Source organism: Amphibalanus amphitrite, unplaced genomic scaffold (genome assembly GCF_019059575.1).
Source record: "Amphibalanus amphitrite isolate SeventyFive unplaced genomic scaffold, NRLGWU_Aamphi_draft 000015F_arrow, whole genome shotgun sequence".
In the NCBI taxonomy this organism is placed as follows: Eukaryota; Metazoa; Arthropoda; class Thecostraca; order Balanomorpha; family Balanidae; genus Amphibalanus; species Amphibalanus amphitrite.
Window position 1 is genome coordinate 1273975 of NW_024881511.1, and position 24858 is coordinate 1298832.

General features: G+C 55.4%; 1 protein-coding gene across 2 annotated transcripts in view; it reads left to right on the top strand.

The window, feature by feature from the left end:
* The first annotated feature begins 2326 nt into the window (after nt 1-2326).
* The window catches only part of LOC122385874 (G1/S-specific cyclin-D3-like), a 109269-nt gene continuing 86737 nt past the window's right edge, over nt 2327-24858 (top strand). Inside the window, exons 1-5 of one of the 2 annotated variants that reach the window (XM_043374473.1) lie at nt 2327-3090; nt 4158-4373; nt 11110-11281; nt 18782-18924; nt 21121-22671. In XM_043374473.1, coding sequence (XP_043230408.1) covers nt 2848-3090; nt 4158-4373; nt 11110-11281; nt 18782-18924; nt 21121-21288 — 942 coding nt within the window. In that variant the 5' untranslated portion in view covers nt 2327-2847 and the 3' untranslated portion in view covers nt 21289-22671. Of the gene's footprint in view, nt 3091-4157; nt 4374-11109; nt 11282-18781; nt 18925-21120; nt 22672-24858 lie in introns of those variants that run through there. The other variant, XM_043374483.1, reaches the window with a different exon arrangement.

Below are 24858 nucleotides of genomic sequence, written 5' to 3' on the forward strand. Positions count from 1 at the left end.
CCAGAGTTAGCCTTGCCTTTCGTCTGTTTTTATTCTTATTGTTATTCTTCTTTAATGTTAAATATAATTACGGTCGCTGGAGTCACGTTTTAAGCCAAATAACGTCATTTTCAATAGATAGTCACATTGCGTAGGTACGTCATTGTTATATAAAAGAAAAAGGCTAGTTGCTTTCAAAATTTCAACCACGTATCTCCGTCATTTTCTAATGATTCTGAAAGATGTTATTTTGAAGTCGGTGCTGTCAACAATAGGTAAGCTACATTCCAGAGGTGACTTTCTTCGTATACGACAATGATGAAAACAAGTGACCGCCAGCGATGAGACCTCAGATTAAACCTATACACAGCACCGAAAATGAATCGACACGCTTATCTGACAAGATCGCGGTAAGATGTCGTTTAACAGACGGTTGTTTTTTATATGGGCTAGAAACTCTCACGAGGATAACTAGCTTATCTGCGGCTTTCGTCACCGCTCACCGCAATCACTCAGCGTATTTCCACAAACAGTGGAAGTAACTGTGCCACTGTCCAATCCAGACAGGACGAACTTCAAAAGGACGAGCGACATATGGGAAGCAATTGCAATTAACTTATGAGTTCTGTAAGTGAAGCTGCCATGGCAGTATTATTATTGTGTGGATACATTGAAGCCCGTTTCTCACTGCGAAGTCGCATACATTTTTAGGAAGGCGTTGAAAAGCATCTCGAAGCATAGGCGGTGGAACGGGGAGGGCACCGGGGCATCGTGCCTTTGATTTTGGCATTTTAACATTAGCCCTGTGGGCGTTGCATGGAAAGAATGGGACCAAAAGTCGGCAGTGCCCCCCCCCCTTAACCCGCGACCTGGTGGGGGGGGGGGCTATTTTTTGCCCCCCCCCCCTCCAGACTTTTCGATATATCTCCAGAACCACTGCGCCGATCGTCACCAAACTTTCAGTACCCTCCCGGACATCAATTTTACACATTGTGACCAAAAATTTTTCCAAAGGCTATGATAGGTTGGCTGGAAATGACAGAGTGACGTCATGTTCTGCCGTTTTCGACCCAAAAAAGGGTTTCGCGGGAAGAGCTGTCAGGCCTATAGCTTTGCAAATACAGAAAAATGATACAGACATAAAAGCTGTAGAATGGACAGGGCTACAAAACTGCTATCTCGGATTTTTGAAATTTTTGGATTTTGACCCCCAAAAATCAAAAAATAGATTTTTTGAATATAATAGCCAAAAAATCCAAAAAGTTTTTTGAATTTCAAAAAAACCGGAATATATGTGATAGTCCTTACCGCCTTCTATCTACATACCAAATTTGATATCGATACCTCTTTTTTTGGCCAAGTTATAGCGAAAAAACTGTTCAAAATTGATGACGTCAAATTTTCAAACTCAATTTTCAGCAATTCTAGACCTCGTAGCGCAAAACAAAGACCACCATTAGATTCCCCGTGACGAGCTGCATCGAATCAATACCCATTTTATGCAAAAATATCAACTTTGAAATTTGACCTTTTTTGACCTGACCTTGACCTGACCTCCACCAGAAAGTGACCTAAACCGTACCTGATGGTCTTATAACCAACACCATTGAGTTGGAAATGAAAAACTGGCCATAAAACATGCATCGCATAACCTTAGTAAAGTTGGGTTCATGTGGTGACCCTTGGTGACCTTTGGTGACCTGACCTGTGACCTGACCTGGTATGACCAGTGACCTCTAACAGCAACATATCTACTAGGCAACTGACGCCCTATAGCTGATTCCCGACAAAATGCGTTTTCCTCGGTGTTATAGCGCATTCCCTAGAAGACCCGTGAACGGTAAAACATTTCATCTTTGACCTGACCTGTGACGTCATCGGTGACCCCGAGGTCAATAAAATTTGGTTTCCTTCGACAAATTTGACAGGCCTTTCGAACGCCGTTTGAATTTTTCGGATCCGTCCAGTAGTTTCGGAGATACGAGGGGGGGGGCAAAAAATAGCCCCCCCCCCCACCAGGTCGCGTTATAAACAGACCCCACCAGGGCGCGGGTTAATTGAAGGTGTTCCGCCGCTACTGTCTCGAAGGAGGGCTTGCTGTATCCCATAAAATAGACCGACTGTCTAAAACACTTGTTTTGGGGATGATTCGGTCCATGACCAAGGTGTAGTCTCCCGTTATCGATCAATGTAATCCCAAGAAGAAGAAAAAAAAAACACCGATAATAGTCAAGGCTTTGAAGACTACACGCATTCCGATTTCACCATTCTGAGGTTATCGGTTGGGCTGCCACGCAAGAGTTTTAATATGTTTGTATCATTTCTATTTTTAGCTAGGACTAGCAATGCAGTGATTTTCCTTTCTGGATTTCAGGTCCATGACGGATTTCGGCGGCGGGAGCAGCTGGAACCGGCGTTTATGCAGAGTTGCTGAGCAGTGAGCATCTCGTCACCATTGACCTTCCGTGACCTTGCCGGTCGCCCCGGCGGACTAGCAGCAGCCCGCACTATCGTTGTCATTACCTCCCACGACCGGACGGCCGCGGCGCCCCTTCGGAGCCGGCTGGCGGGCCCGACTGAGCTCAGCGGCGCCGACGGGCCATCCGCCCGGCGACACGGAGCGACTCTCAGCTGATTGGCCGAGCGCCGGCTGGGTACGGAGCCGGGCGGGGGAGGGGGCGATCAGCTGTTGGGGGCGCCGCCGCCGCGCCGGCCGCCGGGCGCCGGCGCTGTGGCCATTCCGGGCTGGGCGCTCGGGCAGTGAGGGAGACTGTCTCCGGGGTCCGCGCGAACCGACCGACTCGAACTAGCGACTGAGGTCTGCCTAACTGCAGACTTCTTCGAGAACTTTACAGTGTTACGGACGCCATGTCTGCGTGCAGCATCTCCAGAGACCTGGGCGACAGCCTGCTCTGCTGCGAGAGTGGTGTGTTTGAACAGGAGCCCATCTGCAAGGCGATCCGCGACCCGGCACTCATCAACGACCGGCGCGTGCTCACCAACCTGCTGGACGCCGAGAGCCGCTACATGGCCTCCTGCTCCTACTTCAAGTGCGTCCAGAACGAGATCAAGCTGCCCATGAGGAGAATCCTGGCCTACTGGATGGTCGAGGTAAGGGAACGGCTCTCACTGGTGTGTGTATGTTTGTACTTGTGTGTTGGGATCGGACAAATGAGTTGAGAAAGGGTGAAGGGATGGACATAGTGGTTTGTTGTTTTTGACGATTTCCATATGTTTTGTACAATCCTTTCCTTATGGTTTGGCGTTGTAACCTAATGGAATTCTTGGATGTTTTGGACGATCCTCTCTCTTATGAATATGTATTGATTATTCGCTTATGGATTCCCTCATGGGCGATTACCCATTCCTTGGTCCACCTTCCGTCTCCGTGTGCTCATACTGTTCACTCCATCAACCGAAACTAAAACGTTTTCTTAAAATAGTAATCGTGAGATGATGTTTTTCGTACTCCAGCGTAGATGGGTAGCCATACGGCTTCCGCGGTTGACAGTACCTGGATAAAATTTGTGTAGCTCTGTTTACACGATAGATTAGATTGAACAATCGATCCACCGATGGGCTTCGAGTTGTCCTGCCAATCCCGCCTACGCATAGACAATCCCGGCTGGATATCTAACTCCGAGCTAGCTTATAGCGCAATCTTCTCTGTCGTAAAATGCGAGAGCGACTTTTTTGTTCTCAATGATAAGCGATTTCGATGAGCTTTCTTTGGAAAACCGTTTTGAATTCGTAATATAAACCCTTTGCTTTTAATTGCTTGTGCGTGCCTTTTGGCATGCCTGTGTGTATCTACCTGATTTGGAAGTGCTCTTGCTGGTTTTGTTGGACAATCAAAGGAGCATACCTCCACTAATCCAGGCATCTGTACAAAAGGATTGAACACATTAGTAAATAATAGCTAGACGATGTAAAGCATGCGAATCATTATTTTGAAGCTAAAATGTCGTGCCATCTCTTTTAGCTTGAGACCGAAATAATGAAAAACGACGAACAACGTCGTTTCGGAAAAGTGGCATTGGCTTGTTTTAAATCCATATAAAAGCCCATCTGAGCAGGGTGTCCAACCAGCGACATCTAAGCAATGAGTTTAATATGTAACACGTTAAAAGCGGGTAAATGCATAAGCCCTTCTAAGCAACATCCATCTCCGTTTTCAGGTGTGCGAGGAGCAACGCTGCCAAGACGATGTATTTCCGCTGGCTATGAACCTCCTGGACCGATTTCTCAGTGTGACCAACGTCAAAAAGGACCACCTGCAGCTACTGGGTGCCGTGTGTCTGTTCGTCGCCTCCAAGCTGAGGGAGACGCGGCCGCTCACCGCAGAAATCCTCGTCCAGTGTGCCGACAACAGCATCAGCGTTCCAGATATCATAGTAAGTCCTCGTATCTTCACATTCCACGGCGATTTTGTTCTGTGACGAGTGAAGTCTTCCGCAAGTTTTCACTCCTATTAATAGATTCTATTCTCTGAACTACCTCCAGCACCGGGCGGCGTGCGCACACAGTCGTGATACAAAGCTGCAGTTTATTTTTACCACCGGCACGACTAGTGTGGCTAGCGACAGACCGAGTCCGGGCCCCGCCGGCGCCGGCCCGCCACAGAGCTCGAACGGCGCGCTTCCTTCAAGGCCACAGCCCGCGCCGGCCGCCCGCCGCGCCGGCCGACCGGCCAGCGCGCGAGCTGTGTGGCCCGGCTGCCTCAGCCGTCGAGTACCGATATACAGCGGGCTGGCTCGGTGGGCTGGCTTGCCTGTCGGTGCAGCAGTACCGGGCCATAACCCGGCTGTTCAAATTTCAAATTCAAACCCGGCCGTTAAGCGGCCGCACCCTACGTCTGCGCGGTCGATAGGAGGCGGCTCCCAGCGCACCCTTTGACCTCTGTGACCTACCCCCTGCCACCGCTGGAGGCAGCGCCCAGTCGCGCGCGCGGCCAGCGTTGTATGGCAACAGGCTGCAACCGCCCATGACTCAGTCTCCTGCCCCCGTCCCTCCGGCCGCCGCTGCTGCAGGGACGGCCATGAGTCACGGTCAAAGCTGACCTAGGCCTCCCGGGCGAGCCTCAACCTGCCTACGAACCGACAGACGCATAGCCCACCACACCGCCTCACTGAGTGAGCGCGGCGAACCCTTCTGCAGTGTGCTGAAACGCGCTGCCATGGCAAGATGGCAATTTTCCGAGTAGCCGTTTCGGCGAATGCACTTTCACTTCGCGGTAGACCGTTAGTGTAGGGTGCGGTATCACCGGGTGCACTGGTAAACTCTGTCAGACTACGGCGTGCCGCGGCCGCGGCTGGCTGGTCGTGCGTCAGAGGCGAGGGGCCGAGCGCCGAGCCCAGTCAGACGTGCTGAATGCTGTCTCTGCCCCCGCCCCCTGACTAATGTCACAGCTTACCTATGTGACTTCGTCTTTCAACAAAATTATCTTCCAGGAATTATGAATATCAATGCATAACAGGGCTGAATTTTCCGTTAATCTTTTGACTTTTGTACAAGAATGTATGTCATGAACATTTTCATGTTGACATTGCACTTCTTTCCCGGAGCTGTTAACCATTTCATGGTTTCCCACACGTCAATGGTATTGAACTACATTTTCCCTGATGATTACGTGGATTTTCTTTCATTCTGGCGAACCGGTCTGCTTATATTTACCCATCGACGTTTTAGCACGATCATTTATCGCTTCGATCTCAGGCTATACGTCGAAGTCGTTTATGTTTATGTCGCTTATTGAGTGCAATGCGCAGCAGTCTCACATCCCATCGACAAATGGTGTCACATGGCACACAATATACAATAGCGCACCGTTACATAAACGGAACTGCCGCTCACAATATAGAATAGATAAACAGACGGGACTATTTATTGATTGGCTGCTCAACGAGGACGTCCTGGCTGTCCGCTGCCTGGGCGATGATGACAGTCACTATTGAATTGAGAAGACGAAACAGGTTATTACCCTGGTTCGTCTTCTTCAGCTAACTAAATAAAGTTCACTTGTTGAGCTGCACGATCAGTCGACTTCAGCTCTGTACTCTACCGCGGCCGTTTGTCTTGCCTAGACCGCATAGGCTCCCGACCACTCCCAGTCCAGGGGTCAGTGACCGGACACATGAACAGCAACGTGACCTGACCGATAGGCACGAGCGGCCGCCCACGTCGGCTCGTGCCCCCACAGACCGTGGCATCACGACTGCCGTCCCGCCAGCGACGGGGCCAGCCATTGATGTATTCCGTTCTACTCTGTGACCCGGGTCACAACACCTCCTAGTCATGCTCTTGGCCGTATTCTTTACCGTTCTCGCTGTCTCCTCTGCGAGCAGTAATAGAACGTCTAAAAAAAATTCCGCCTCTCGCTACACTCCATCGCTGCCTCCGTTTCTACAGCTGGTCTCCGAGGCCATCTGATGGTCGCAGCGCTCGGGTTTTCGCAGCAGTGGCACCGCCGGCGGCTGGCGGGGGACTTCCGGCGACGTCCAGCCGTCTCGGGGATAAATAAACAGACCCGGACGTCTGCAGGCCGACGTTGCTCAATGAATGAGTCTCTGAGTCACCCGCCGTCTGTGGCCCTGGGTAGGGCGCTGTGCCGCGCGGGCCACTGCAGGGCCTCGCTCCGCCGACCTCACGGGGAGCGGGGTGCATCAGGTCAGGTCAGGTGAGCAGCAACTGGAGATGGTGCCGAGCTGTCGCATCTGTTCATGAATGAACAGATGCTGAATGAACATGAATGAACAGCGCCGCTGATCCTCTCGCTTCTCTTGTGTATAAATTTACATTCCACGACGTTTCAGATTCATAACAAACAGCTGGGCCCAGCTCACCAAAGACCGACCCTGCTTTTCTCGGTCGTCTCTGTGTGTGGTTGTAACTTCAGTCAGTGGCAACGGGACATACTGGCGCTCACAGTTGTTCGCAGGTCCAGAGTTCGCGGGTCCGCAGCTCCCGCGCGCGCTCTCTGTCCGTCTGTGCGTCTCTGTTCCTCTCCCCGCCCCTCCGCCGACGTCCGTCCGCCGTCTCCGAGGGGTGGGTAGTTTTTATGTTTCCGCCGTTTCGCCCGGTGCCTGTTTTACCTATATATCCTGAGCGATCTGGGCAAACATCCTGCGAGTCGACAGCCGGCAGAGGCCGGAACGGAGACGGTCCGGGCGTCCGGACAGACCACCGGAGACTCCCGGAGAGACTGCCGGAGACCCTCGGAGAGACCACCGGACAAGACACCGGACATTCCATCGCATAGGTCATCTGACAGCCCGCCCGACAGCGGCTATCTATAGACGAGCACGAACGACAACTCGCTAACTGTGAGAGTGATGGCTGATGAAACTGGAATCCACGACTCTCTTCGTGCCGGGGTGCACCGTTCCAGACTTTGATGTCATTCTGCTCTGGACCGTGTGAATGGTACTGGAAGCATAGTTATTACACGATGCATTCCCCGAAAAGCTTCTTTACGTCTTTGAGAATCAGGAGAACTGAACATACTCCGGTTCCCGACTTAGCACGGTCGACGGGGCCTCTCGTATGCCGTCATTACCGCCGTGACGTATGCAGTGTGCAATGCAATGCCTTGCACACGACACAATCGCTCGGCTTTATCTGGGGCCGGGGGTGGTCCGGCTCGGAAGGGACAGATCTGCCGGCATTTCCGTGAGCCGCAACTAGCTGAACGTGACGCCCGATGTCAATCCTGCTGACGGTGAACTACTTCGCATGACGGGAGTAAAAGCTTAAACGTGCTTGCGGCTGCGAAAGCCGATGACAGGCATGCATGCATATGTACTTTTGTAAGACGCACGAGCAATGCGAAAAATCGGCACTGAGAGTCAACCCTTGGAAGTTGCCCTTTAAAGCTGCCGATCACAGGAAAAGGTGCACACGTCCTTGATTCTTAATATGGATCCAGACCTACCACAGCTTGGTCCGCTGATTGAGTCGCACTTCATTTTGATGGATTAGCATCATAAATCAACTTCAGAGGGGAGCCAACATTATCCCATTTTATCACACGTCGGGTGAAGCCGGACCAGGAAAATATTCAGAATATCTGGAATGCGACTCATCTTCTGCTGCGATGAGATTCCTGTTACTTTTTTTCTCCTGTTAATTAGCTCGACTTCTTTTTTAAGGACGCAATAAAGAGCGTAATGTGGGCCTCGTCACAAGGGCGGAGTGGCCGCTGTGATGGTTTAAAGCGCTGCTGGTGCGGCCGTGGCCACCGCTCTCTGTTCTCTGGCCGTCTCTGGCAGCCAGAGATCAGATCAAGACCAGTTCTCCTCGGAGAGCTAAATCACTGCCGTCAGGTTCATGGCCAGACGTTTTTGTCTGCGGTCCCAGAGAATACATTTAGTGGTATGGTCTTTCTCTCCATCCTACAGCAGCTCTCACTGAAATAACCGCATGTTATATCTCCTCCCTTTCTCTTGTCTCTTCTTTTATCTTTTTTTTTGTAACAGCGAAGGCTCTGTCACGCACTGGTTCGTATTACACTTATTAGTTCATCAGCATCGCTCAAGTGCTATTAAGTGTGTGCATCATTCAACGTTGTTTTCCTTGATAATGTGAGCTGCCTGATGCTTCCGACCTATACCCTATCGTTCATCCCAATAGGATCGTTAAGTGGTAGGTGGAGCGTAGCCTATAGACTAGCGATAACCATCAAACGCAAGGCCATTTCATTCCACCCATTCTCGCAGCTATGAGCACCCTTTGGCGCTGCGTGGGGGCTGTTTTAATGAGGAAGGAGTTCATCGTTTTGTTCAAGGTCCTCCTAATGGGTTGTATGGCCTGCGGTATCCGAAGTCCTCCCTGTCTGACTTCTGAGTGGAAGGAGTATGCCTCCTCCACAGGAAACCCATGGAGATCGGTTCTTCTCCTCAGGCGATCCCCGTTCTTCAGTATTATTTTCCCACTAGCTATTGTCACTGGTCCCAATAATTTGGCCCTGTAGCGGGTCGTCCGACTCCACCCCTTTCATCAGAGGCATTGTGTGGAACAGGGAGTGAGAAACAGAGGACACCACCTGTTGGTCCAATGTGACGTCACGACGCCGGAAACGGGCATTTTCCGGTCCGTCTTACAAGGGGAGGGGTCGCTTTTTACGCATCAGTTTCCGTGCAAAGTGCACGTTTTGTAGCAGGTGAAAATGGGGAGCACTCGCCCAGGACTTTATGGTAGGCAGGGGACGCGAGGATGGGCCTCTTCAAGGTGAAAGGATGTCCTGCGACCGACCGAACTTCAGGCTGTCCGCCTGGATGTGGCATGTCCTTACGACTGGCAATTACGCTCCTATTGTGCCGCGTGTTTGACGCCGCACTTCTCTCTCACATTCGTATGCTCGTGCCGTCCAGTGTCGCCTTATAGCGCGACGTCGTCCTCCGCGTGTCCGGCACACCGTGAAGATGCGATGGACACTCGAGTCCATCACCAGGGCTGGCACTGAGGAGTCACAATTAATGCCGTCACGGCCTTCGTGAGAACGCCGCATACCGGTGATCCAGGCTCGAATTAACAACACAGGCACCCGTTTATTGGAGGCGGTTCGGACACAAGAGTCAGGAAGGGTCGCCGCGTATTGTATACCTCGACGACCAGGAAAGGTGACCAGTGTCCTCTGGCTGGCACCTGACTCCGGACGGTCGTTCTGGAACTCCGGCCACCCTGGCGCTGGAATGGTTCTTTCCGGCGTTCGAAATCCAGGTGATGACCGCCAGAAATGCCCATTGATCCTCCTTTACTGGAGCTGCAAGGGCAAAGTTATGGGTGCGCGTCCAGTGCTGATGTCGACCGTCTGTATGAAACGTCGGTCTCTGTACCGCCCAGGGCGATGCACTGCGCCGAGCTCGGTCGACGCGAGACGACCGCTCGTAACCTGTCGCTCCTCACTGACAGACGCGCACCTGCGGCGGTGGCCCGGGGCCTGGACTGGCTCGAGCCGACTGCGCCCCTTCACCACCTGCACAGCGATCATTGCACCGGCTGCTCCGGGCTCCATGGATAATTTTTATGTCTCGTCAGAGTGCGAACGAGGTCCCGGAGGCCAGAGTCGACGTCTAGCCCGTCTCCAGGGCCGGCGGTGGTGTGTCGCAAGCTTTAAATGGCACCGCTGTGCCCCATGACCTGGCGACCTTGGTGGGCCGATCGGCCCCGAGAGCCGCCGTCGTCGCGCGGAGGCCGCACCAGGGTCAGACCGAGTCGCCAGACAGCGGGGAATGAGATTCGGAGGTGGGCTCACGCGTGACAGGTGCGATCCAGCCCAATAGAGAGTGGGAACGGTGCTCGTGCGTACTATTGAATGGAAGAGAGAGAAAGTGGGAGAGGGAGCGAAAGAGGTGACAAAAAAGGAGGAAGTGAGAGGGAGACCCTACCGATCAATTGAATCTTCTTTTTTTAATCAAATAAGGCATTACCTCTCTGGCGGTTGTTTCCGTCATCAAAAATGAAACTTGTTGCCTTCCGTCGAACCCAAAGAGAGACCTATGCTCCGCAACCTGTGTCCAATACCCGACCGACCAGACCTGATTTCCCACTGTTTGTTGCCGTTTCCCGGACGGCCTTGATTGTCCTGCACCTCTCTGCCGCTTCGGTCGTTGTCTGTTTGCCAGACAGGGAGCCGCAGTGCGGCGCTGTGGTTATGATCCACTGTTCACTGTCCAGGATGTGCAGCTACTTGTCTCTGGGAACTTTATTCTATGTTTTCTGTGGCGGAACCGTCCAATGTTTAGTGGGCTGGCCGGGGCGCTGGCGACTGCTGAACGGTATCGCCACATCACTGGAACGTGGCGCACCCGAAGTCGAGATTGTCGTCGGCTCATTTGAATAGTGGCGTGGCGGATAATTAAAGCCGGCTGACGGCCGAGATGGCTCGGTGGTTTTGATGGCTGCGTGACGAGATGAATCGCGGCGTCAGATGGAGATTGTGACCGATATGAGGTCACCAGGCGGCAGTTCTGTCAGCCGAGGCGGCAGTTCCGTTCTGATGTAGGCACACAGCTTGTAGCTAAAACAAACAATGCTTGGATGTTATGCTTTCGGTTCTCAATATCTTGTGCGAATAATCGCTGCGATATGAATCCCGCAGTCTTAGTAACGCGCTTTTTTCCTCTTTCTCAGGATTGGGAGCTGCTGGTTCTCCACCGGCTACGATGGGAGATCAACGCCGTCACGTCACACGACTTTCTGGACCCGCTGTTGCACCGCCTGTCGTTGGAGCGGTACCTGTCGTCCTCGCGCGTGCCGGACGTGCGGCGGCAGGCCCAGACCTTCATCGTCATGTGCAGTACAGGTGAGTTCTCCTTGTGTCTAGTGAATCTGTTTGCGCTTCCTATCAAAAGGGATCCAAAGAAGAAGAGACGGAGGCAGACAAATCGAGGTCAGCGAGGATGACTGATGCAGTGCGGGTGTCGGGGAGGGTTGGGGTGTCATTGAGCGGCGGAAGTGGGCGTGGTGCCCGGCGTGTGGCTCCCGGGGCGTGCCAGATGCTGTGGCGTCCCTCTGGAAACCCGATCGGCGCGGTGCGGGGCGACCTGCGGCCACTTGCCGGCCACTTGTCAGCGGCGTCTGTGAGCGCCGCGCCGGCCGCCGGCTCCCAGCTGCCCGGCTCCGTCAGCCGGGGTTCCGGAGCCGGAGCTGCTCCCCTCGCCTACGGCCGGCCGTGGCTCCTTTGTCCGCGACTGCGGCGGCCCTTCTAACCCTGAGGAGCCCCTGGCGGCGCGGCGCGGCGGGGCCGTCTGCTGCGCAGTAGGCTGCGCGCAGCGGGACGGGCTCTCTCCAGGGCGCCCTGGCTGGAGCTGGCCCTCCACCACACCGCTCTTCTAATGAACCGCGCACCGTAGGCAGGACAGTACCTGCAGACTGCAGAGACCTCCACTAGTAGAGGTGCAGCTCAATCAGGTCATGTTTGCGAAATTCTGAACAGCAACTCTTGCAACTACAATCTGCGGCATGCTTGTTGGTATGTCGGATCTCTTGGTTAGACAGGACACATTCTGGAGATCTGGGAATCCAGGCACATCTCCACGGTAGCATCATTTCTCATATGCCATATGACGAAACGGCTAAAAAATGCCGCCTCATGTCGTCGCCAAGCGGGATGAAGAATGTCAGACACATAAGTCATTCCAAACCCTTCGGCAGGCATTCCATCCATTCCCAGACGGATAAACTGCCTTCCAAAGGGTGCATCCGGTGAGCTTTCAGCCTTGAATGGCCTTATGCCGAACAGCAGGCTTCCTGAAAGGCGCCGATGTCAAATTTAAGTCTGAAAGGATGTCTCTGTGGGTCACCTTTTCAGCGGGACCTTGAAGAGGTGGCTAAGGGGCCGGCGCGCCACCCTGGATCATTGTCTGCCCACTCAGCTGACCGGACCGACTTCACAGGGAGTTCAGTGTGATATTGGCAGCGTGGCCTCCGTTCAGTGGACCAAAGTCGTGTCGGCAGTTGTTCAAGGTCTGTCCTCGCCGGACCTTTGGGCGGCATACCATTCGGTGCCTGTGTGACTGAATAACGAGCTGGACGACACTGCTCTGGCATGCCGGCCTCTCAGGAGGGCGAACAGTGTCCATCTCCCCTTTCCCTTCGATGACCTCGCTGCGCACTGCTTGGCACTGCTTGTGGACTGTGGTATGGCAGGCGCGTTTATGTGGAAGGTATAGGTGATTTCACTGGCATTGTTCAGTGCTGGTATTTGTCGTCCTCTCACATATACATTTCGGTTTTGATGTTTCGGTGTTCGTTCTGAATTTTCTCAATGCAAGAGTAAGCCCTTGGTGGGTTTCCAAATGTTGCTGTGATGTTTTTGGGTAAACAAAACGGACATGAGTTGCTGAGCCTTACATAGTCAACCGGAGTTGAGGCGTTCGATCCGTGCCGGTTTCTCCCACGGTCCTCAGCCTGTGGACCCCCGGTCAGTTAGTACGATGGGGGGGGGGCTGTAAGAAGCCGGCCAGCGCTCCGTGTCGCGCCGGGGGACCCTCGCGCCGGACGGAGCGACAAGGTCACGTCGGAGCGCGACGACGAGCGGCCATTGTCAACGACCTCCGGCGCAGTCCCTGAACCTGGCCGCCGCTGTAAAAAGACGGAGGCCATCGGCGCGGGCGCCCCCGCCCACCAGTCCTGTTGTCACCGCTCCTTCGGTGGCCGTGCTGTCGTCTCTATGGTATAGCCTTCGACTGTCCGGAGACGGTCAGTCGCACTGTCCGTACATTCAGCGGTGTTTCTTCTAGTGACTGGCTAGTCGAAGCTGAGGAGGTCACCCGCCTCTGACCCCGGCTGCTGTGCGGGAAATTGGAAGGACGTGGCTGGTGAACGGTGGCCAAATGTAACCCATTCGTCTCCCTGCATGAGATATCTGGCCTCGGCGGGAGGTGCTGAGGTCTGACTGGGTGGGCCGCTGACTGCCGCGCTTCCTCATTCATTGAGATTGAGGCGAATGGACTCCCGACATGCGATTTACATATGGTTATTCTTATTTAAATGGATGAAATAGCTGATAAAATTAATTAAGCTTCCTGTTTGTTGAATGGAATGGCATAGAGTAAAACTGCCCTGCAATGTGCGCATAAGCCTGTTATCCGGACGTTGACGCCGGCGCTGTGGCTATCGTCCCTGTCGCCGGGGGCCGGTACCGCGCGGATTCCATGTCTGACTACCCGCCGAGGGCCTCTGGTTAGTCCGGAGCCGCCTCCTTTGTGTGCCAGCGCCGCAGAAGAGGTGGCCGATTCCCGGGTGAAGGTCCCGCACGCGCCTAATCGGTCGATATCGGGTCTCTCGGAAGCCGGTCGGCTCCTGGCTGTGCGTCGGCCATGTGAAAAGCCTCCCAGCGGGTCGCCGCAGCCCAGCGCGAGCCCTTCCCGACAGCGCCGCCTGCGGCCGCTGGTAGTGACATGGCGCCGCTGAGCCGATAGCGGCGCGTCGGCGGCGGTGGCGGCGCACTGTGCGCCGTCACCCGGCGGTGCGCTAAAGACCGTCCCTCTGCCCACGCGGTGGTCGGGTAGGCTTTCATGTGGGCCGGCAGCGCTGGCCAAGGGACGGAGCGGCGACCTCCGCGCCTTTGTGCCGCACCATCTACACTGGCCCTGAACTTGCTTCCGTCGGCTGGTGGCTTGGAAAATCTGAAAAATGATCTGCCGAGCTGTGTATTAGTAGTTCAACTTCAAAGGTTTTTCGGCTGACAGTCGGGTACTTGGGCCCCGTCGGTGTATGGCTGGTCTTCTTTCAAGAGGTGGCAAATGATGGTATATCCCAATTCGCATGTCACTGAGTACGACTATCACCGCCAAGGCCATGACGTGCGTGTCTAAGCGCTTAGCTTCATGCGACGTGCCTGTTCGGTGTTTTAAGTGCTCTATCACCGGCCGAAGTTGGCTAGCAGGGTGAGAATGAGTGGACACAAGTGGGCGTCGAATAGGAGTGAGTCGATTCACGATGAGAACGTCCCTCGAAACGATCCGGACCGGTGCTCTCGTCGGCACTTCACCGATCTAATTGGGGGACTTCCGTGGGGACATTGCCCAACGCTGAAGGACAGGGGCTCTCCAAAGCTGCGGTCCTCTTTTATTGCCGCGCAGAGGCGAGGCGGAAAATTACGACAGACACCTGGCATTTTCTAATAAAGTGGTGTGCCTATTGGCTGAGCGGCACGATAGCCATTAAATAACACATCCAGAGGAGGCGAGTGCCGATTGGGACACACCCAGCAGCGGAAGCCACATCAGTCCTTGAAGTTTGTGGCCCCATTTCAGCCTGGTTGCCACCTGGTCCGAGCGCGTGGCGCCGGTGACCGCCTGCTGACGGAATGCGCCGTGCGCAGCCCGCGTCTGCCGCCAGCCACCGACAATTGCCCCGTCCGAATGCCACAACTACGATAAAGAGCGAGCCGCGAGCTCCGGCGGCGGCGTTGCCGAGGCGGTGATGGACCTGCGACCGCCTCCGGCGAGGTCACGAAACTCCGTGCGCTGATCGGGGCCGCGCCGGTCGCGCTTGACTGGAACCGCGAAGCCTTCTGAGACACTTCAATGGTAGCTGGACGGCTGCCGTTCTCACGAGGTGAAGGATACAGCGGCCATGGCCTGGTTATGTGCCGACAGTGTGTTGGTTGTGTTGGCTAATGGTGATGTTCACAGTTTTTAATCAGTGAGTCGTCATAATGGCAGAATAATTGAAAAGGCCACGAAACAGCCTTTTACGCGCGCTGCGCCATCGTAAAGGCCTGACATACCGAAGGTGATGACCAAAAAACGCCTCATCTGTGCGAATCCTTTGGATAAAAACCATAATCCCTCCTGCTTCATGGCATTGTTGGCGCTCTCAAAGTAATCGATCAGTTTTTGCATGCAAAAACGCTTAATACCGTGACATCGAATGAGTTGATTGATTTTGGGTGGGCACTCTTCAGGCCTGACTGCGGGAGGCGGCCGCTCGTGGGGTCGGCCTCTTTAAACTCTACATTACCCGAGGCCCTCTGAGCGGCAGTTCCCAGCTGACGAGACTGCCTTGTAAAGAATCCCCGCCCCCCGAGGCAGCTCTCATGGAGCCGGCGCTCTTGGACCTTGAGCTGTCGGTCGTGCAGATCACCGGCGGGCCCCCGCCGAGGCTGCGATGGCCGGTCGGGTCCCGGCTCTCCGCGCCGCCGCCGCCCGCCCTGCAGGCCGCGGTGCCGGCAGATTTGTCGGCCGGCACGCTCGGCCCTAGCCGTGCCGCGACGAGCACCCCGACCGAGAGGACAGAGGAGCCGCCCTCCTCCGCGCCCTCCGCTACCACCCGGAGACTGGAGGTATGCGGATACACCGGACATTGCCGACTGACGACATGTACGAGCGTTGTGAAACTGTCCATGCAAATATACGGCATGTTCAAACATATTGGCCCAGGTGGCGACCATGCCATGATTTGACTGCATGCGTCGTGAGATGGTGGCTACCTTGGGCTCGCAACAGTCTCATGAATCGGGCACATCTGTACAGTATGATGCTAGCCCAGCTAGTTTCAACAGTTGTCCTGTCTCCAAGCTGTGGTCGGCATTTGAAATTGATCAACCTTTATGGGAACGAAGTGAAGAGCATTAGAAGAGCATTTCACGAAGTGCTTTTGTGAGAAGTCTTCTGTCGCCGGTGATTTGACGTCTTTGACGTGGTGACGTGACCGAGCGGTACCGGGCATCTCGGGCCCACCTGCTGCCAGCCGTGTATGTGCAGGCATGCCGGTGCACCTCCCACGCAGTACGCCCACGGAATGTTTTGGCACACCGCCCAACTGGGCTCGGCCCTATTGGTCAAACCATTCGCCACTGGACGGACTGGTCCGGGAGAGAACGTCTGGAGAGCTGGGGGAATATCTTGGAGAGTTAGAGGGTCCGTCCAGACAGATAGGTCTGTCGTGAAGAAGTGGAAGTTGCGCGGAAGATCTGAGATGAATAGGGTCTGTCTGAAAGTTGCTAGGACTGGTATGGAGCGGTTTTTGATTCGCACTGTGTAGTGTAGGGCTGTGTTCGCCCAACTGAATCCATTCCTTGTGGGTGGCCGCCCGGCCCGCCCGGCCAGACCTTGTCGTGCCGAGTCGGTCGTGCAGCGCCGCCGAGGACACGGCGTGACGCACGACCGTCACGCCCGGCCGTGACCGGCGTGACGTCACAGTCCGACTGTGACGGGTGGCGTCTCTGGGACGGGTGTGACAGCCGCTGCCATCAGCCGTCATCCGTCAGCTGTTAGCCGTCAGCCATCAGCCGCCAGCCGGCGCCGCGGCTGATGACATCAGGTGGCCATGCATTGCAGATGTGCAGCGGTGCCAGTGGCCGGGCGCGGACGAACGTCCCTCGAGAGCGTGCCGCGGGCCGGTCACAGGCCGGCCTCGCGTCACGGCCGGAAGTGTCTGGCAGCGGTCGGCGGGCTTTGATTTGGGCCGGGCGCGCGTCCCGCCGGGACGGGCCTGACGAGCCTGGTGTCGGCGGCTGACGGGGGACCGCCCAGTGGACAGCTCCCCAGGCGCCACTGCCGGCCGGAAGCAGCGTGCAGCCGGCCGCGCGGCGGCGGCGTGGCTGTGTTTGTCGAGGCAGATTAGTGAGCCGCTATCGGGAGACGGCGGCGGTAGGTGGAAGATACCTGCGATGGATGGATGAGGCGACTCCGTGTTCGGCTGGATTCTCTCGGCGGTTCACCGGCCTCACCGCGTGCCACCCCATTCATGGCTCGCCGTGTGGGACGAGTACCGATGTCGGACGAGGGGCCCGGTCGCGAACGGCCGACCGCTGCCGACGTCAGCGGACATTTCGACTGTCGTTCGGTACTTGGCTGCGCCTGCCAAGTGGGCGATACATGGCCGATAGCACCGGCTGTCAAGTCGTGGCGCCGACGATAGCAGGCGGATGAATGAGCACCGCCGCCGCGCCGGCACCGTTCCGTTTCCCGCGGCCCTGTTCGGGTGGACCGTGTCACCGGGGCCGGTGCACGGCAGATAGGCCGGCCGGCCGGCGCGCTGGGCGGCCGGCCCGGTGACCGGCGCCGCTCTCTCTCTCTCCTCAGGTCTGTTTGTCCGGTGACCGAGATCCGGCACCGGCGCCGGCCGCTGACGGTGTTTACCCTCTCAGAGGCGGCGGACGGCCAACAGCCTTTGAAGCCGGCAATAAACGCACCTTCCGCAGATGAATGGCCATTGTGCGCGCCAGATGGAGTGCGCCGCAGTTGTAGACGGGTCAGTGGACCGGTGGCAGTGGGTCAGTAATGTTTCCGCGCAGATAGACTGCAGATACTTCCGTAGGTCACCTCCATAAACTGGACTCAGGATGGCGGATGGCTGGGATAGCAGTTGAACTCAGGTCGTGGCCTGACGGCACTTGGAAACACTGGTTTCGTTTAGTGAGGCTTGCTGTTTTCACTTAATAGCTGTTCATTCTTTCTTTCTTCTAATATGACTGGATCTCTGCCATGATGGTTATCCTGCAGTTCAAAACAGGGCACACTACAGATCACCGCCACCATAGGGCCGACCAGAGCTTGCCAAAGCTAGTCGCCAATCCGTCGAGTCCGTAGCTTATGGATGAAACCTATTATGTCGTCCAATTTGGTGGTCCAGAACCACCGTCATCCATTCAGTGTTGTATTGTCCGAAACCCTCATGGAGCTCCCCGGAACAGGTGGCCGGCCCGGATCCGGTACTCATTACTATCCTCATCGGTTTACCGAGACGGCACACACAGCCGAGACGGTGCGGGCAGCTAATCACGACCGCGGAAGGGTTCACCGACAGAAGGGTTCCACAGTCTGGGTCGGCCAGGACCACCCAAACTAGGGCACGGGTCGCCATTCAGCGTGGAGGTACACCGGGGAGTGGCCCAGTTCCCGTGCTCCCCAGATATTAATTGTCCCGCCCACCGCCGCGCCGACCCGCTGGGACTCTGGTTGTGCGCTGGCTCCCGGTTCTAGAGGAGAGCTGCCGCAGATTACTGCGGGCCACGGTGGGCAAGGCGGGCGGCAGGCTTCCCGCCGCCCACCCGCGTGGGGCAGCCGCTGTCTCCGGGTGACACTTTCGCCGCAGTGACGGATGGCGCACCGCTATCGCCGCATCGTGTTGACGCGCACCGGATCCGCCGCACGGGCGCTGGAATGTGTTGCAGAGGGCGGCGCAGAGCTGCGGCGTGCAGTAACTGCGCCAAACATAGAGCCGAGTCGCTCCTCACGGCTGACAAACCCGGTCACCGGAATTTCAACTCAGCTGTACACATCTGTCTGTGTTGCTTAGTGCTGTTTTGGACGTCAGACGTGGTGGTAATAGATGTGTTTTCTTGTTTCAGAATTCAAGTTCAGCATCCACACCCCGAGCATGGTGGCGGCTGCTAGCCTGGCGGCGGCCGTCCAGGGCCTGCTGCCGGCCAGCCGGGAAGGCGCCATGAACGGCATCTTCAGCCAACTACACCGCATCACCGCCGTCGAAACGGTAAATTTCCGAGACGGGCTGTGACTGTTTGCCTTCTTAGGACGCAAACCTACACCGGGCCATCCTATCCTATCCTTGTCCTACGGACGCTGCGGGTAACGGAATGACGTTGAGCAGTTCCTTGATGCACTGCACTGGCTGAAGACGAAACTATAAGAGGACGAATTATAGCTACGTATTCGTACCCAGTTGATAACCATTTAGCTTCGCGAATTTGCTATTCACTGCTCAGCACGCTTTGTTGTGAGGTCGGTAAATGAACCCCACAATGTGCCAGCTCGTGCCCTTGAAACGCGAGCTCCCCAGCACGGTTTCTAGCAAGACCGGAGCCTGTTTTTGGCATCTCCGGCTGCTGCGGGCAAAAAGAGCCCTCCGCTAACCAGGTCGTCCCACAGGTCTCGCGTTACGGGAAAAAGCTGACCAACATTTATTTCAACAACAGCCGAGACAACGGGTTGTGGTGTGCATAATCACAAAACGCCTGAGAAAGGCCTCGCCTGGGAACTGGGCGGAGAGCAAAGAGAGACGAGTTCTTGCGTGTAATCGCTCAACACACTCATCCAGGCTCATCGCCTTAGTTGAATGCTCAATTACCTGCGAAATTATCGGATTATCCATCGATTATTCTGATTACTAAAGTGACATTCATTCAATTGTCACTCGCTTCCAGTATTTTTTCGTCCTCGTTGTTGTCAACTGGCAAACTGCGGAGTGCCGAAGTTTGGTCGGCCGGCCGGGTGTCCTATGATGCACCTGTGAGTTATGCCGCACATCAGGTTGCCCGGGCCTGTTGGCCTTGCAAAGCTATGCCGCCGCCAGGAATTCAGCAGTTCACAAGGCATTCGCCGGCCTTGAAGGTGCACATGCGGTGGGCCAGGAAGCCAGTTTCTGAGGAATCGTAATGTTTGTCGTGCAGATACTGGCGACGTTTTTGATATCGGTATGTTTGGCGAATCTACTGGTGGATGCTATGACGAATAGCTGAGTCGACATATTTCGATCGGTGCTGGCTGGAGGATCATTCATGCTCCTTGGTTAAGTGCGCGTATGTTTCTGAGTAGGTTGCACAAAAGCTATAAATCGGGGCATCCAGTAGGTACTCTGCTGAGGTCTGATCATATACTCTGGTCAGGAGTAGTTGAGTGAAGTGAGGAGAACGCAAATGTTCCCGCTCGGTCAGTCTAGTGGCGCTAGATACGAACCCTCAGGGATCCAGACGCATCTCACCACGGTTAGATACCCGCTGTGAGGAGAGATGAGCCTTTAAACGCTGAGGTCACGGGATGCTCCGCTGCCTGTCCTGTCCTGGTCGCTTCAGTCGACTGGCACTGTCCCCAGCACAGAGGCCCGGCTCGACGACCTCTAATTCGAGTCAATGGCACCCTTTCAGGAGCGTTAACGCGCGTGAAAATTCCGACCGCCGAAAACAAAGTGCCATGAAGGGAGTTTTTGGGCAGCTCTTCTGGTGGGCGCTGCGGAACTGACCTTCGGCGAGGCGTTCACCCCGGGGACAGGCGGTCCCCGCTCTCTGGGGCCCTGCGCACCCACCGTTCCCACGAACTGTAGACGCGGCGGGCGCGGCCGGGCGGACACTATGGGTGTCCCAGCGGGCTGTCCGCGCTGCCGACAGGGGTGTCTGCCGCCCCGGAAGGAGCGCGCCGCCCAACTCGATAACGCTGCTCCGCCGAGAGAGAGATTCTAGTCCGACCAGCCCCGACACTCACCTACTGATAGCGGGGCGGTAGCGGAGCGTGATACATCGCGTGATGGGCACACGGCGCGGGTGATGCGATCGTGGCTGAGCCCCTCGTGCCGGCAACCAAATCTGGCTCAACTTTTCCGCAGATCATACTTGTAATACTTCATGGTATTTTTCGCGTGACCGATTTAGTTGATGTACTTAAAGGCCGCCGCTGCGAGGCTTGGCGACGGTCACAGACCACAGTTATGACCAACTCCATTCTTTTCATCTTCTCATGTGCGTTTTTATTTGCCGCAATTGCCGCTGTCACAGTTCCATCAGCGCATTACCAAAAAAGACGTCCGTTTAACGTAGATAGATACAGTGGTTGTTCGCTTTATTGTTATTCACTGACGGATGCTTGATTATGGCCAGGCTATGACTCCATGCTGTGCCTGATGTCCGCGCTCTGACTGACCGCCTGATGCTGACGTGGTGCCCCTCCTGTGTTCCAGGACCTGCTGCGCGGCTGCCTGGACCAGATCGAGGAAATGATCCGCGAGTTCACTGCCGAGCAGAACAGCCGCGCTGCGGCCGCGCCCGGCTCCGACCCGGCCGCCGATCTGTCGGGGGAATACCAGACCGCCGAGACGCCCACCGATGTGCGAGAGGTGCACTTCTAGGCCGGCTCATCGGCCGCCTCCTGCAGCCGTGACGTCACCCACCCGTGTGACGTCATAGCCGCGGTCACGGGTTCGTGCGCGTGGAACTCGCCAGCACCTCCTCGAGTCGCCTCGACTGCCATCGTCTAGTCGTCTGCAGAAAACAGCACACAGGGACAAGCTGGTTTTATGTTTGGCCAAGGTGCCGCCTGCGCTCAACAGGGGTGCCCTAGTATTCGATGCTCTGGTATCGTTTTTATTGCGTTCATTTTGGGCCTAGATTCGCCAAGGTCGATTCGGGGGCAGCTGGTGGGTTTCACGGACTAAGAGGCCGCTAAAACGGCCAACACTCCTCACAAAATGTCAGAGGTTCGACTAGTTCATGATATTATATCAGCACATATGTAGCTTTTCAAAAGTATTTAGGATTGTAGTGTACGAAAATTTAATCGAAAACATTAGTGTGCTGATAAAGTATCCTGAACTTGCATACCTCCTCCATTTTGTATGGACTGTGAGTTGTTTTGTCCGGTCCGCGCACGGGCCTCTCTCGTACCTTGGTGGGGTTTCGGCGGCCCTCCTCCGTGGCTCCGGCCCGGCAGTCATCCGTCGTTAGTCGATATCTGTATATAACTGTGAATGTGATACGGTGTGTCCGTGAAGCCCGTCCGGTGCAGACCACCAGAGCGTCGCGCCGGACGTCAGAGTACAAAGTCGGCTGCCGCCGGGGCGTCGGTCCGACACTGACCGGGGCCGCACGGCTGACCAAACAGCCGCTGGGTCACGCGGTCAGGTCGGGGCGGCGCCCTGACTGGCAGCCGTCGTAAGTTAGTCCGCGTCTCGCGTTCGGGGTTCAATGGGGAGAGGGGAGGGTGGCGAAAGGGATCGGAGTGGGGCCCAGCTCTGGAATCAGGCAGGTAGTGTTTTATCTCAGGTACGGGGGACCGGCGGGCGGCGGGGCGCCGGCGGCCGGGCCGGGTCAGGTCGGGTCGCCGGTGGCCACCCCGTCCGCCGGCTCAGGACGGCACGATCAGGCGCAGTGGTGTGTACCTCCGCGGACAGAGCACTGCCACAGTAGGGGGTCGAACGGGGGCCGGCCATCCCCGGCCGGGCCGACACTGCGCGGCTCGGCTAGAACCAGTGTTATGTTTGTCAGTGGCGTTAGAACGACATCGTACGCGCTGGTTTAGGTGTTAACATAGCGCTCGTTTTAATGACGGTCTAAATATATCTATATTTTAGGTGTGTTGCGCGTGAGTCGTTTCATGCCCTTGCTTATCTTTGTCGTGTTTCGCTAGTTTGCGGCGCCTTGGTGGACCGACGTCAGGCAGCCTTATTGAATGGATGGAACTTACGCTTACGATCTGTACCTCATGAGTTTGTTTACAAATACACGAAAAATTTGTACTCTCATCTTTGGTAACTGGTGAGTCGTGAGTGGAAACTGGTGAAACACAAGGCTGAGTGATAAACAAATGTCACGAGAAGTTGTAACAAGGCAAATCGTGCCGAAGGAAGACTGATTCGACGAGCACAAACACATGCTGCAGTAATTAATTACATCTTACTTTCGAGCTATGGAAGTGCGTTTCATGGATTCAGAGGAATGTGTCATAAAAATTAGACTAACCAGGCTATATGTCAATTAACGACAAAGTTTATTCAAACGGTCCACCTATGAACCACGCGGGTCGGCGCTGGCACAGGGAGGGAGCCTGACCTCTGACCTCGCCGGAGGGACTGTGGTGTCACTGGTGAAGGGCAGGGCGCTGAGAGTCGAGCTCAGTGCAGGCAGTGAGAGCGAGTGGACTGGCTGAGGTGGTCCACGGATCTGTGAGCGTACTGCGAACGTCGGGACAACATCGTATCACATCCCCAGGCCCCAACAACAACTTCAAACGCCCAGCGGCGCCCAACAACAACGAGACGGCAACTTTTTCGGGCTACACTACAGGTATCGTCCCGCGTTTTGCGACGCCACACGCTTCTGTTGCTGGCACTGACAATATCTATTTTCCGGGAGGGCTGTCTTCCATTGATGCATATGCTTAACTCCATAAGCGCTTACGCTGACAAGCCACTGTCTGACAGCCTGTGCGTTTGTGCTAATGGATTTCACGTTCCATTATTCAGCACCCATGCCATTATGCGCAGAATTGTCTTCAATTACGGATGTCTCGCTGCTGAGCCTCTATGTGCTTCACGACTAGCTCAGTCACCGAAAGAGCTGTCTCTGGGGAGGAATGGGATAATCCCAATCAGCAGGACCCATGTTCAGCGACTGGTCCTGTTTCTAGCAGACACAGAACTCACAGCTGGTCCAGCTCTCTTACCGACAGATTTGTCACTCTGTTGGCTGAGACACCGACAGATTAGGGCCGTTTGTCCAGCACGGCAACAGGCGCTGCCAATCCTGATCTACTGCTCCAGCCGCCGACACCTGACGAAAAATCCGCATAGTTTCTCACGTAGACCTTTCAGCTTATGACTTGTGACTTCGGGAGTTGTCACAGCGCATTTGAAACGTATGGTTGGCAATATTATCACGGACAGGTCAGCAAGATCGAGATGATTCAGGTGTGCGTGAACGTAAATGGTGATAGTTCATTTGCACTTTCCGCAGGAGATAGGTCCCGTGCAGTCAGAACATATCTCAGTGAAACTGTTTTCAGGTGCCACAGGCCCAATAGATTGACCCATCATTCAGTGGTGACAGTGGTGGTCATACAGCGTGCCGGGGTGCCGATTCGTCTCGATCCAGGCTCTGTTTGAACACGGCTCAGCCCGCCATGTCGGACCAGCCGGTCTCAGTTTACCTCGGAGTCCGACATTCGGTATGGCTGACGTCACCTCCTGCTGATGATTAACCTTCCCCAGCGTGATTTATAGCGTTGCTACCAAGTCGGCACAATGCTTGCCTGACAGCGGTTTTGGTAATGAAAGGGCGGAAAGTAGACGGTTTGCTGTCGCTAAATGACTGAAGTTCGTGTGCATTGTGTGTTTCAACGCCGCTCGACTAGCCGAGCCTAGATCGAAAGGAAACTACACAGACAAAACATGTGTTTCTATGCCTGCTTTACCTGGTGGGGCTTTATGCCGTATATAGCCGTCCCCATTCGGCGCAATCAATCGTCACAAGCGACCGGTCATGAGCTGGACGTGACTTCCGCTGTGTTGGACGGTTACCCTTCGAAACAACTCACTTTGGTTGGGAACAAATAGTCGCCGTCACCGCTGCCACAGGAGGCCGTCAGTCACCGTGTCTCAGGTGGCCCGGCGGTCGCCCACTCTCTGCCACAGGTCCGTAATCTCTGTGTGAAAACAGGACTCTCTCGAGCAGCGACGCTCCGTGGTTGGACGGATATTTTTGGTGGCGTATTGACACGGATGTCGGATGCCGCTGCTCCGCAAAACCGGTTCCTCAATTCGGTCACCTGGCTGGGAACGGATCGTCTTCCTACCTACCGCAGAAGCGGTCCTCTGTCCAGGACAGTTCCGTGCTCCGAGACAGTGCCCCAGCCCACATTCCCGCATTATAACCCTGAAAGGGCGGCCACTGTGCGGCCTTTCAGCATCCACGGCCCACCGACC